At 35.4% G+C, this 13,005-nt stretch overlaps 1 protein-coding gene across 1 annotated transcript in view; it reads right to left on the bottom strand.

The window, feature by feature from the left end:
• Nucleotides 1-719: 719 nt before the first annotated feature.
• LOC145662865 (eukaryotic translation initiation factor 2 subunit 3, Y-linked) overlaps nucleotides 720-13,005 on the bottom strand; it is a 132,709-nt gene continuing 120,423 nt past the window's right edge. The window contains exon 10 of the mRNA XM_081728820.1: nucleotides 720-927. Coding sequence (XP_081584946.1) covers nucleotides 855-927 — 73 coding nt within the window. The 3' untranslated portion in view covers nucleotides 720-854. The remainder of the gene's footprint in view (nucleotides 928-13,005) is intronic.

Here is a 13,005-nt window from a genome sequence, read left to right as displayed (position 1 = left end):
GGATAATTATTGCTACGATTCATCGGCGGTCATTTCTGGTTGCGTTCTTCTTTTCAAAATTACTTTTTCATTGTGTTGTTTAATATTCACCTTGTATTTTGACCATTGTTGTATACATATCGTCGTTTAGTTGATACATTTATAATTATTGAAGTATGCCATGTTTGTTTTTATTTGGTTTGTGCATATCGAAAATTAAGTAGAACACTGTATGATATTAAATTTCGTTTGTTGCTAGCAACCCTGTTAACATTTTGTATTTAACGTAGCAGATGTCTGCTACGGTAACTGGGGTGTCGAATTCATAGTTTTCGCGATCGCTGAAATCAATGGGGAAACTCCGATCGCATTAACTTTTAATTTCACGCTATTCAGCTTCGGGCCGGAGGTCACCGGGAGGGGCGGAGGTGAGATACCAAGACACATAAAAGTAATCCAAAATGACCGATATTAGTGTCAAATTCATAGTTTTTGCGGTCGCTGAAATCAATGGTGAGACTTCCATTAGCGATGACTTGCAAATTCAGTTACAATTATATACGGGCCTGGAGGTGGGGGGTGATACCGAGACATGTAAAAAATAGCCCAAAATGACCGATATCAGTATCAAATCCATAGTTTTCGCGGTCGATGAGATCAATGGTGATACTCCCACAGATATCCAAATACAGCCCCCGTGCGAAGCATAGGTATATTCAACTAGTATATAATAAAATATATTCTCGTATAAGCATACTTTATTTTAAAAATCCCTGGATACAAATACCACATACAATTTAATAAACTCTCCACCTGCCAACAACAATTGCGAACCAGATATACAAAGTACATTCTTTCTTTTCCTAAGTATGCCATCATTTGTGCTGTTTATGTTCAATTACTGGTTCAATCGTCTCGCCTCCTCTGATCTGTCCCCATCCAATCAACCTGAAAACAAAATAATATTTTACAATAATTAACTGACTTCTAGTTTCGCATTGCGTTTTATAATCCCAAAATGATCTACCATACAATAAGAGATTCTGGTTTATATAGGTGGGCAGGCGTTTATTTATACTTAACACACATCCTTTTTCTGAGTTGTATGTACGAGTAGATGCCTGTTCAAATATAAAAGTATGGAAAATTGTCATTACTTCCACCAAACTTTAATTATGTGACGTAGAATGTACAATTTAAAATTTACTCTATATACGATGCAAGAATTTATAAATATTTATAAAAATGTTTAGATTTTTTCCCCGGGATTCACGAATATAATGTAAATTTTTAAAGTATCAGTTCCCAAATATTCCTATCCTGATCACGTTGTATGATCTGTAATAGTGATTTCGGAGTCCAGACATGTGATGGAAGCGTTTGCCTTGTTCCTTTAAATACAAAGTTCTCACGTTCTTCTTGAATTAGTCAAGGTAATATCACTGATTGGCAGTTGAAATAATTAATGAAAATTTTTACCGATTAAAATTTAAAATTAAGACTATAAAATAATAATTGATTAAATTAAATTAAAATATTAAAATGTAACGGTTAAAATTTATTAAATTTATTAAAAAATTAAAATTTATTAAAAATTAATTAAAATTAAACATAACTTTCACAACAACTGTCTTGATTTCATTTGTGAAAGTTAATGTAAAATTTAATGGATAAAGTTATGGACATAGAAAAATTAATTTATGAAAAAAAATAATCACTGTTGTCAAAGAAAACTAATAATCAATAAAAACTAAAGTTAAAATAACACAAAACTGAAAATCATCAATTGAAATTATGTATCTTTCAATTTAATGTTCTGTGTATCTGTTACTTCTATACTTCTGCAAGGACATTATACGAGGAGCCGTCAGTACGTTCCCGGAATTTCATTGTAACTATGTATTGTATTGTAACTGTTGCTAAATCCGGTAAGTAGGGAGGCTGCTAGAGGATTTCTGACTCTTCTTAAAAAAGCCTCAAAGGTAACAGTTTTGCCATCGTAGAAGAAATCCAAACCAACACGATGGCTGAACTTCGGAACATATCAAAACAGGACTTTCAGCATTGTTTCCAGCAATGGCAGAAGCGGTAGATCACGTGTGTGTGTTCACAAGGAGCCTATTTTGAAGGCGATTAAATGAATGTGTATCTATATTGTGGTAGTAAATAATTACAACAAACTTTCGGGAACCTTTTGGCTGCTCCTCGTACATACACATACATATGTCAGTTTAGCTATTATCGTTGTGGAACAACTTTTAAAGGTTTTGATATAAGTGGCAAAAATTCCTGTAGAATATCTATTTCATATATTTGTAAGAAAAAATTAACGATTATCAATTACCTTCTGGAAAATTCCAGAAAATTAAAAAAAAATACCAATCTTTAATTACTTTAATTGGTAATTATTTAACGGATTAATTACAAGCCTGCAGACTGGAACTTCACGGACATTCTACAGAACATTCTGTCATAATTGCTGTCCAGAAACCTGAACTAGTTCCACGTAATTTTTGACTCTATAGCCGTGTGCATCACCGAAGTTCAACTGTTGAACTAGGATCATAACCAAGCTCGGTGAAAATGTCTGTTGCACCAACAACGATCAAGGTCAAGTCTCGGTCAAATAGTGGAAAAACTTGGTTTTAGCTTAAACGGCCGAATTTGGGGGTTTAAACTTCGTTGATCCAAGTCAGTCTGTTTACATTCAATAATGTCTGTATTTTTTCCACTAATGAAATTACAATACATTTCTCGTGTTCGAAAAAAATTTTTGCTCGTAGTTTCATTATTTTTTCCATCACAATTACGATCACTGAAATTAGGCTATTTACAATTCTATGCACACAATCTCGAAAGTCGAAAAGACCGGCACGCATATTTACGAATCCCAAACGTTTCGGGTATCCTTTGATCTTATTAGCCGATATAGATAGGATATCAAGAGTCATGACCTACATATACCAGAAAGTAAACGCCAATCGGTATTGGCCGTTGCATCCAAGCGTGCTAGCGCAACATGCTAGTAATGAAAATCGTTTTTGGCGTGGGTTCAAACCCGGCGCAAGTTCTTTTTTTTAAATTCATAACACATTCTTCATTAAAATAAGATTGAAAATAATACTCAAAAAAGTGATTTACTGATTATTTTTTAAATTTTCATCACACTTTTTTCATTAAAGTAAGCTTGCAGTTTTACTATACGGACCCATAGTAAAAGTAATAATAATAATAATAATAATAATAATAATAATAATAATAATAATAATAATAATAATAATAATAATATAGTAGTAGTAGGAGTAGGAGGAGCGGATTAGAAGCCCCGCAGGGGTTGGTTGGATTCTATTCTCGACATCAAATGGGCAAATTAAAGATTTGCCCAAATTTTTCTGTACACTTTACATGACCAACTTGATACATCTGGCTAGGGTAGCGCGCGAATACTGAAACATTTGGGACTGGCAAAAATGCGACCGGCACGCGGTATCCTTTCTTCATTTGTTACTTTGTTAAACGAAGATTAGAGGCAAAAGACGACAATCAATCAGAATCGATTTTACAAATTGACCGAAGTTTTCTTAAACGAGATGTACTGAACTTCGACTTTCAATGGTGCAACAAAATCCTGAAACCACGTTTAAACTTCGTTGGTGCACACGGCTGTCAGAATGCGTAAGCCTATTTATTATGACATAGCTGTCCCATACCGAACGAGCCTCAGAAAGTGATTTCACCTTCGTGACATCATTTCTGCTCAATCAGATAAGTCTATACGTTTACCTAGGCAACTTTAAGTAAACTGGAGTGAGGAGTGGTACGTCTCTGTAATATACGGTATAGTAGTTGTTGCGCCAGAGCATTCGGTTTGCTGAATGTTATACATTAAAATAACGCTGAATTAAAAGCTCTAAGTACAGTTAACAATTTTTTTTTTTTTTTATTTATTTATTTTCAATTTCCATATGGTTACACAAATATTCATGCTCAAACTAAATATGTATACTTACTGTCCTGATAATAAAGATCAAAGTACGTGCATGTTCAGTATCATCTCTCTATCCATTTTTAGATAAACTGAAACAGTGCAGTTTAGGTTGAAAATAAATCGTCACAATTTATTACCGTACAAATACATTAACACTGATGCACAGTAGATTTAATCGGAGAATTACCTGGACGATATCTATTACCGTGCCGAATTGCGAACGATATCTATTAGCGTGACATTTCCTATTAAAAAGGAACGTAACACACTGAGACATTCCTTGCATAAAAATATAATTACTACGGTCACAAAAGCGAAGTTTCAAAAGAAGAATATGTCTTTTTTTTTTTATATATAAGAACTCCGAACTACCATTTCTTGTCCTAAGAAGAAAAAGTCGGAATATTGTTACAAGTACCAAAACCAGAATAATAATAATTTTAACGAATACGCCACTAATGAAACAAGTGATTTCTTTTTTAGAGCTATAAGTAGCGAGAATGTGAAGAAACAATTTTAAGACAACTTAATTCTGAAACTAAAACCTATCTTAAATAGGTCAGGTAATTACAAACAATATAACAATATATGTGAAAACACTAATGAAATATATAAGAGGGCTGCTGAAAAACTCGTGGCCCGATCCAGAAGAAGAAGAGGTAAAATAATGAAATTGTGCAGGACGAAAATGGTTGTACCACTACGATCCTGAAACGAAACAACAGCCACTAGAGTGGTGGCACTCAGGTTCTCCTCGTCCCAAGAAGTTGAACAGACAGAAGTTGGCTGGGAAAGTGTTTACAACGTTCTTCTGAGATAAAGATGAAGTCGTATTCATAGACTCCTTGCTCAAACGTCAGGCATTCAATGCAGAATATTACTCACCATTACTCACAAAATTGAAAGACAAACTGAAAATGCAACACCGAGAAAAATTGAAAAAAGAAATTTTGTTCCTCCAGAACAATGCCCCTGCCCACTGAGTACTGCAAACACAATTGACATTGCATGATCTAGGGTTCCAATGTCTAGACCATCCTCCATACTCCCCAGACCTAGTTCTCCCAAACTATTACTTATTTCACAAACCCAACCACTTGAAAACTCGCCATTTTTGATTTGATAAGGAGGTGACTAGTGCTACTAGGAGGTGCGAGGAACAGTCTTCAGATATTTTTTTTTTTTCAACTGGTCTGCAAAAATTGGAGCATCGTGAGAGTAAGTGCATTGAACTTCTATGGGAGTATGTAAAATAAATCTAAACTTGCATCATTCCACGCGCACTCCTTCTGGGTAGGGCTAGAAACTCTTCAGCAGCCCTTCGTACCTAAGATAAAATATTCGTAATTCCATTGAATCGAGGGAAACATATTCTACAATTTCAACAGCTAAGTGCACCTACTACTTTTAGGAGAAAAGAAATTTTGATATTGAGGAGCCTTTCAATGCACCCAAGGATAAATGTACCTACAAGTTTAAGAGAAGCTGCTAAGAAGGCAACAAAATCCAAAGAGCTCATAATCGTAACTACAATCATAATACGGTTGAGAGTGAGTTATGATGATACTAAGCCCCACTTTTCTGGCAGAAAGGGATAAAAATATCAACTTTGCCTAGCATAAGACAGAATCGAGGCAACCGTCAAGAACTTCAGCAACATTCTCTTTCACGGTTAAGATTGGAACTGTCTGCAGATTTGGGCACCAGTTCACACGGTTCGAACAAAATGGGTTACTAGCGCCTGCTTGGTTTAAGAAGGGTAAACTTATTTTTTTTATTTTTTATTTAAAAGAAAAAAGCAAGACTTAAATTTCACCTCTTGACTTGCTAGTACTCACTTTAATCCTTTGGACTATAAACCGTAAAACTGTGACCTGCTTTGAAGATATGGTTAAAGAAGGGTTGCGAGCCTGATGCACTATCCTCCAATGGTAGTTTTTTTTTTTTTTTTTTCTTTTTAACGAACCCTCATAATATAATAGATGAGTGGCCACAGGGAATTGGAGCCTGTATGCTGGCCAGAAAATGTTATTTTGATTGATGATTTTTGTTCGTTTGTACAGCTGGAATGTCCGTTCTTCGGAAGGACAGGGCTATCGAAAATATTTGAACCCCCTTATGATACCCATTTCAATGGAGTAATGAAAAAACCCATAAGCAGGGTAGCAGCAAAGTTTACGGGAAAGAATTCCCTGACTTTTCCCAATTTTGCATTTTTTTATTTTCTTTTTTTTTTTAATTTTCCCTGATATGTACAGTCTTTCTTCTGTTCATGGAAAAACAAGAGCAAGAAAACATAGCAACAATGATACATAAGTAATATATTTTACGCTATTCACTAGAACAATGAACAATATTAAAACAAATATAACATATTTTATTATGAAATTACAGAACACTTACCTAACAGAAATTTCTACACAAAGTAAGAAATTAAACAGCTCTCCGTTTAATCTGTAATGTTCGTCACATATGAAAGGAAAAAATCACAGTGAAACACTCACCGAAAAAGGGTGGATGAGTTTACATTAAATATTGTGATGATCATTTTTGCGGGAGGTGGAGATAAGACAAGTAAAACTCATATGGTACGTTTGTTGCTCCAAGAAATACTAGTAATATATCCTACTAACGCTGTTGATTGCTCCATGCGGAGATTGTGGTGTAACAGTAAGTAAATGGTGCTTTATACGTAACTTCAACTGATTACGTAGCACAAGAGAAAATCTCTGTAACGACTTTATGCTATTAAGAATCTTCAATCCTTTGGTTTAGCTTTTTTTTAACGAATATTCAATGCAAACATACTGTTCCAATAATATGCGCTATTACAATATAGAAAACTGCGTAATTAGGAACGCAAGTAATTATAATGAGTTACTTCTACAGAGTACTAGTATACACTAATTGGGAGCTAGACGTGTTCTCCACGTTGGGTTTGACTTGGCTTGCCGAAAGATAAATTTTCCGGATCGTTCAAGAGATTGCCACACAATTTATGAGATAGAGTGGTGTATCCTGAATATATGAAAATGTTTTCCGCAGCTTATATAGGGTAAAATATTGAATTGCTACAGCATTTCCCGATAGCTTACATGTTGTATCTTGATATTTTATAGCGTATGCATAAATAATGTCTGCGCAATAATCATGTAATCTACTCTAAGTTGTAATTTAATCATTTTACCTAAAGCTACCAAAGCCGAAATCAGAAAATAAATTCCAAATGGATGTATCTTATTTATTAAAAAGAAAACAAAGTTGAAATTGATTTAGAATGCAGTTTTATACAGAGTAAACTTGATTTTTTTTTCTTCTGTAGTGTTCCTTTCGCAACATCCTCCCTAGATATGCCTTGAATACTTTACACACTTTCTCTTCCATCTTCTGAAAACGTATCAGAATTAACGTTACACTATGAAGAGGCACGTTGACGCAGAAATACTTTAGTTCGGCATTGAAACTTGAATATACCAGTAAGAATAAACTAATAAAAAGGAGTTCTACCACCACAATGAATAGTCAACATAAGCTTAGTCACAAATTCTACTGTATTTGTTTTAAAGTTCTTTTAGTTTCCTTCTTAGGTTTAGTGGTCACTGTGGGTGCTGTAGGTTCATCGAGTTTCGTATCGAACAAACTACAGTGGTCAGATTTCATTTCAAACGCAGGTTTCGTCTCATGTACCTCCAACGCTGACGTAGGCCATAAATACAAATCAATCAATCATTTCGTCTCACTTACCCAGTTATATTTTGGCGGGTAATGTCAAAAAATAGGTACCAAAATACTATCAAAACAATATAAAAACGTAAACTATTGCAATTTAAGCATTATATTCCCTCAGTTATATATTTTTTTAACAGGTACTGGAGAAATTTAATTATTCAATATGATAAAATATACTAAATACACTTAATTTTGTGTTGACGGAAGCAACAGATGTTACGTAATCTGCTTAGGCGTCATTCTGTACCAGCCTTAGCAAAAGCTGCAGAGCGTATGTAACGCAAAACATGCAAATATCAAACCATAGCACAATTTTACGTTGTGTTGACGCAAACCGTTACGGAATGGGCCCCAATATTTTTCAGGTCACCAATAAAGCCGTTTCCCCCTCTGTCCGATTGAACAGAAACCTTGCAGGTTCTCACAGGCACTTAGCGGTCAATTTGCTTGCTATTTGGGACGTGTTTCATTTCACATTACACTCTTCCACAACTCGTAACGTTGATACATACAGGACGGTCGCTTGCCGTGCTGCAGCGATGTATTTGAATAATTTTTTATCCGCTAGAAGATACTGATGTTGTCTCTCTTGAACTGAAGCATAGAGGACGTCGTGAAAGCAAAAGGAATATTTTTAAGTTGTATTCTGAGAAATTTCCATAATAAATTACTTTAATTATATGTTTATCAGCGATAAATGCGGTAAGATAAAGAAATCGCCTTTGAAATGTTACTATAAGATAGACGTATGTTAATATAGGACGATTGCATTGGGTTACCCTATACAGTCTTGGCAACATCAGTCTAGATAATTACCCAGTCATTCTTGGGATAATAGCATATTCACACAGTCCGAAATCTACATTTAAAACCAACTTTAGTTGCCAGATCACAGGAGTGCTCATCAAACCAGTCTGCTGCCATCCTAGAACGGTGGGCCGGCGCATTGTCCTGCTGAAAGATGAGGCCATCATTCGGATGTTCAGCCGAGCAAATTACAGGACAAGATTACCCAGAAGATCGCGGTAGCGTTCACCTGTGAAGGACCATGTCACACGCGTTCGGGGACCTATTTCAGTCCACGTAAACATGCTCCAGATGAGAATAAAACCACCACCACCGGTCTACACAGTTCCCTGCCGGCACGATGGATCCATTGTCTCGTGTGGTTGGTGACGCACCCGTCCATCGGCATGTGCCAATTTGAAACGTGACTCATCTGTCCAGGCAACCTTTTTCCACATTTCCACGGTTCAGTGGTAGTATCCTTTGCCCATGTTAGGTGTTGTTTCCTGTGTTGTGCTGTTAGATAAGATACTCGCGTGGTCCGATGGCTTCCGTACCCCAGGTGAGTAGGTGGTTGTGGATTGTGGCTGGTAACACGGCGTTGTTGTCCTGCATTGAACCTCTCCGCAATTGGACGCACCGTGACTCGTATATCGATGCGGGCCAATCGGCACCTACCCCTGTCGTCGACCCTGACCGCGGCAGTTCGCCCGTACAGGTGAGGTTTTACGGGAAGCCAGGTACTCGCGATACACCCTTGACACAGTTGCCTTTGAAAATTCGTGTGCCGCAGCCACTTCTGAAATCGAGCCACACAGTCGTCTGGCCCCTACGATATGACCACGGTCAAATGCATTCAGGTCCTTTGTCTTGCCCATCACACACTGCACTGACACTGATACCGAGAGAGGAAGCACGCGGCAACGGTAAACGCACGATGCGTTTCATTCACATGCACTGGTAGAGCCTCTACAGCAGCGTTTCCCAACTGGTGTGCCGCGACGAAATCAAGGTGGTTGTCTCGTAGTCGTGTATTGTCAAGATTTTATGCACTTAAAGAACAACTTATCCTATTCTTTCTGTCAGAAGAAAGTGAAAATGTCGATTTCCTTAGTAATGATTCTTGGTGGAATAAAGTTACTTTTCTTACCGACATATTCCAAACATTGAATACGCTGAACAAATGCATGCAGGGAAAAAAAGGAAAATATCCTAACCTTAAGTGATAAAATTTTCTCATTTAGGGAGAAACTCTCATTTTGGGAGGTCAATGACATTTGAGATTACAAAGTGCTGTAAAATGACACAAGCCTTTCAACACTCATTTCTAGAGGTCTGCGCGAATATAAAATATCGCATCCGCATCCGTACCACATCCGCAGCATCTCTATCCGCATCCTCAACATCTCTATCCGCACCCGCATCCGCAGATAATGAGGTAACAAATATATACAGCTTATATATTCTATAATAGTCGTAATTTCGAAAAATTTTTAAAACACATTGTAAATAGTATTGAAAAGAACAATAAAAGGGCAACTCTCTCCTGTCATTTCTTCTTTTGCTGTCACTGTCACAAGCTTCAAACACACTTATTTTGATTTTAGTTATTTTTTAACCGGTTTTGAAACTTCTAATTCAAACAAACGTTTCTTAGTGTTCTTTCCACATCATCACTAATTTTATAACGTTTTTTAGGTAGGAAAAAAAGTAGGAAAACATATCCGCAACTTTATCCGCACAGAAACGAAATATATATATTCGCAGATACCCATTTTGATGCGGATATTCGCATCCGCGCAGACCTCTACTCATTTCAGACACATTGTCTTTGTTGTGTACCAATGTTGAGAAGTATTTTCCTACGCTTCAGTTTAATTCATTTGACTGGGTGAGGGACTCCTTTCCGCCTTCTGTCCTATAGTCAGCAGAATTAAATGTACAGGAAAAAAGTGAACTGGTCGATGTGAGGAATGACCGAGGTTTGAAGCTCCAGCACTCACAAGAAGACAAGGCATCATTCTGGATTTCTCTCCGGAGAGAATACCCAGCCATTTCCACAAAGTTCATATTCCCTTTTCTACATCCTACTTAAGTAAAGCATGATTTTCTGCAATGAACACAATCAAGTGTAAGAACAGGTCACAACTGTTAACTCCGAAACACGACATGAGGGTGTTTAACAACTATCAGTCCACAATTGAAGAAGAATATGAAAGAACATCAAGCTCAAGTTGCACATTAATTTTGATTCGTGCACCAACTTGTTTCACTTATTTTTGAAAAACTGTAACCTTCATATATTATTATTAAACAATTGCAACCTTCAATAGATATTATTGAAATAATGTTACATTTACTAATATTATTGAAAAATTCTAACCTTCATAAAATATTTAAAAATTGTAACGTAATCAACGATGTTAATAAATTATAAGTTTCATACTGTGTTACTTTTCTGTACATTTTTAACGTTGAAAAAAGTATTTGTTATTATTGTTATGACCGTTATTACTTCTTTATTGTTGCAGAATATTTTGTAACTTGAAATATTAAAATATCATTCATTTCTTTCGGTAAAGCAAACATGTATACAAATTACCTACATTTGTGTCATTAAAGTACAAGAGATTAGTTTGTTCGTTCGTTATTTAGTGATCTTCCTTCTTAGTGAAAGATTGGATATAGTTTTCGAAAAAGAAAGCGTATTTTTGAAAACCTGAGTCCTATATTTCAGTACAATTGTTTTCTATTTTTAAATTAGAATGAAAAATAGGCATAATGATTTACCACGGGGAGAAAACCAGCGATCGAGCTTTCTTTCCTGTGAGATCAGAATCACTGAAAAAAATACCACGGTATTTTATAATTACGAACAGGATGGGAAAAAATCATGATTTTTTTAATTAAAATCATTTTTGTTGATTTTTTTGATTTAAATAGATTTTTTTGATTTAAATCAAAACTTTCTCCTCGTATAATACAAGTCGCGAACCGAAGAAAAAGCATTAGGAATTAGTATTAAATGCTAATTATGCCATTTAAGTGAAGTATTGGGGTTAAACTTTGAATTATCCCTAATCGTTAACTTATATCAATCTCAAACAATGTTTCTTAACCCTTTAAGTTATGGCACTTTTTAAAGGTAACTTATAGACTTTCAGTCAAGCAGCTACAGCATCATCCCTTTTTATCCTAGGATCATGGTACATACATCACTCTCTTTAGAATAGAACAGCTTTTGAAACGGTAACATTCACATTTCTCTATCATGTCCCTGAAGCGGGAAATTTTTAGAGTAAATGGCATTTTTTAAAACTTTTTTTTTTTTTTTTAATTTGATCCCCTCTGGATTCTCCTGTGTTAACGCACAGATCTCAAAATCAACTGGGCAATACTAAGGAGTGTACTGAATGTGTGTACACAATTTCAACCTTCTATCTTGAGTAGTAAGGGTGAGGAAACTATTTAACAATGAGCTAAGAACATTCCCACAATGTCCCAGATTACCCGGTTTTAATATAAAAATTTCCTCAGACATCCCTATTTATCCTAGGATTATGATTTGTACATTATTCTCTTCAGAATAAAGCAAAGTTTCAAACGGTACCCTTCAAATGTCTCCATCATGTATCTGGGGCGGGTAAATCAAGAAAAAAGGAATTTTCTGTTAAAAATATCTTCTTTTTTTAAAAAAAATTTTACCTCTGTGGACACTCCCCCTGTTTTAAGGCAGAGATCTGAAACAAATCTGTAAAGTACTGAGGGGTGCACTGAGTAAATATGCAAAATTTCAATCTTGTAGGTACAAAAGTAACCCCGCGAAAAATAATATCCCCCAAATACCCCAGATTCCCGTATAAAACAGGATCTCAGGTAACAGTTTCTTGAGACATCCCTATTTATCCTAAGAGCATAGTACGTATATCATTTTTTTCAGAATAGAACATCCTTTCAAACGGTACCATTCATATGTCTCCATCTGAGGCGGGAAAATCACGAAAAAAAGTTACTTTTTGTTAAAAATATCCTTTTATAAAAACATTTTTGCCCCTCTGGACCTCGCTGTTTCCACGCAGAGATCTGAAAACATCTGAAAATTATTTCAATCTTCTGAATGCAAAATGTAACCCTCCAAAAAATAATAATAATAATAATACGCATAACAAAAATTATCTTTTTAAATTTATGAGGTCATCACACACTATGTCTCAACGCAGAAAGGCGTGAAAGCATATCAAGACTGAAAATGCCTCCAGTCTTGAAGAAAACGAACTAAAAAGCTATGTTGGTACTTTTTAAATCCAATAATGAAGATTCTACCCTATTACCTAAAAATAGATGATATAATTTAGAAGGTTAAGCACTAAGGAAAAAATACAGCAACGTTTATCAAAATGACACTTTTTTTCACAAAAGTTACTGATATTTGGCAAGGGCCTAATTTTAAAAACTCAGAATTAGCTTGCGGCATGAAATACATAAATTTCGCCTAAAGTTATAAAATTAACAAAAAAAAAAAA

Source organism: Thermobia domestica, chromosome 1, assembly GCF_964235325.1.
Source record: "Thermobia domestica chromosome 1, izTheDome1.hap1.1, whole genome shotgun sequence".
Classification (NCBI taxonomy): Eukaryota; Metazoa; Arthropoda; class Insecta; order Zygentoma; family Lepismatidae; genus Thermobia; species Thermobia domestica.
Note: the sequence above shows the minus strand (reverse complement) of the source record. Positions and strands in the feature narration are given on the sequence as shown.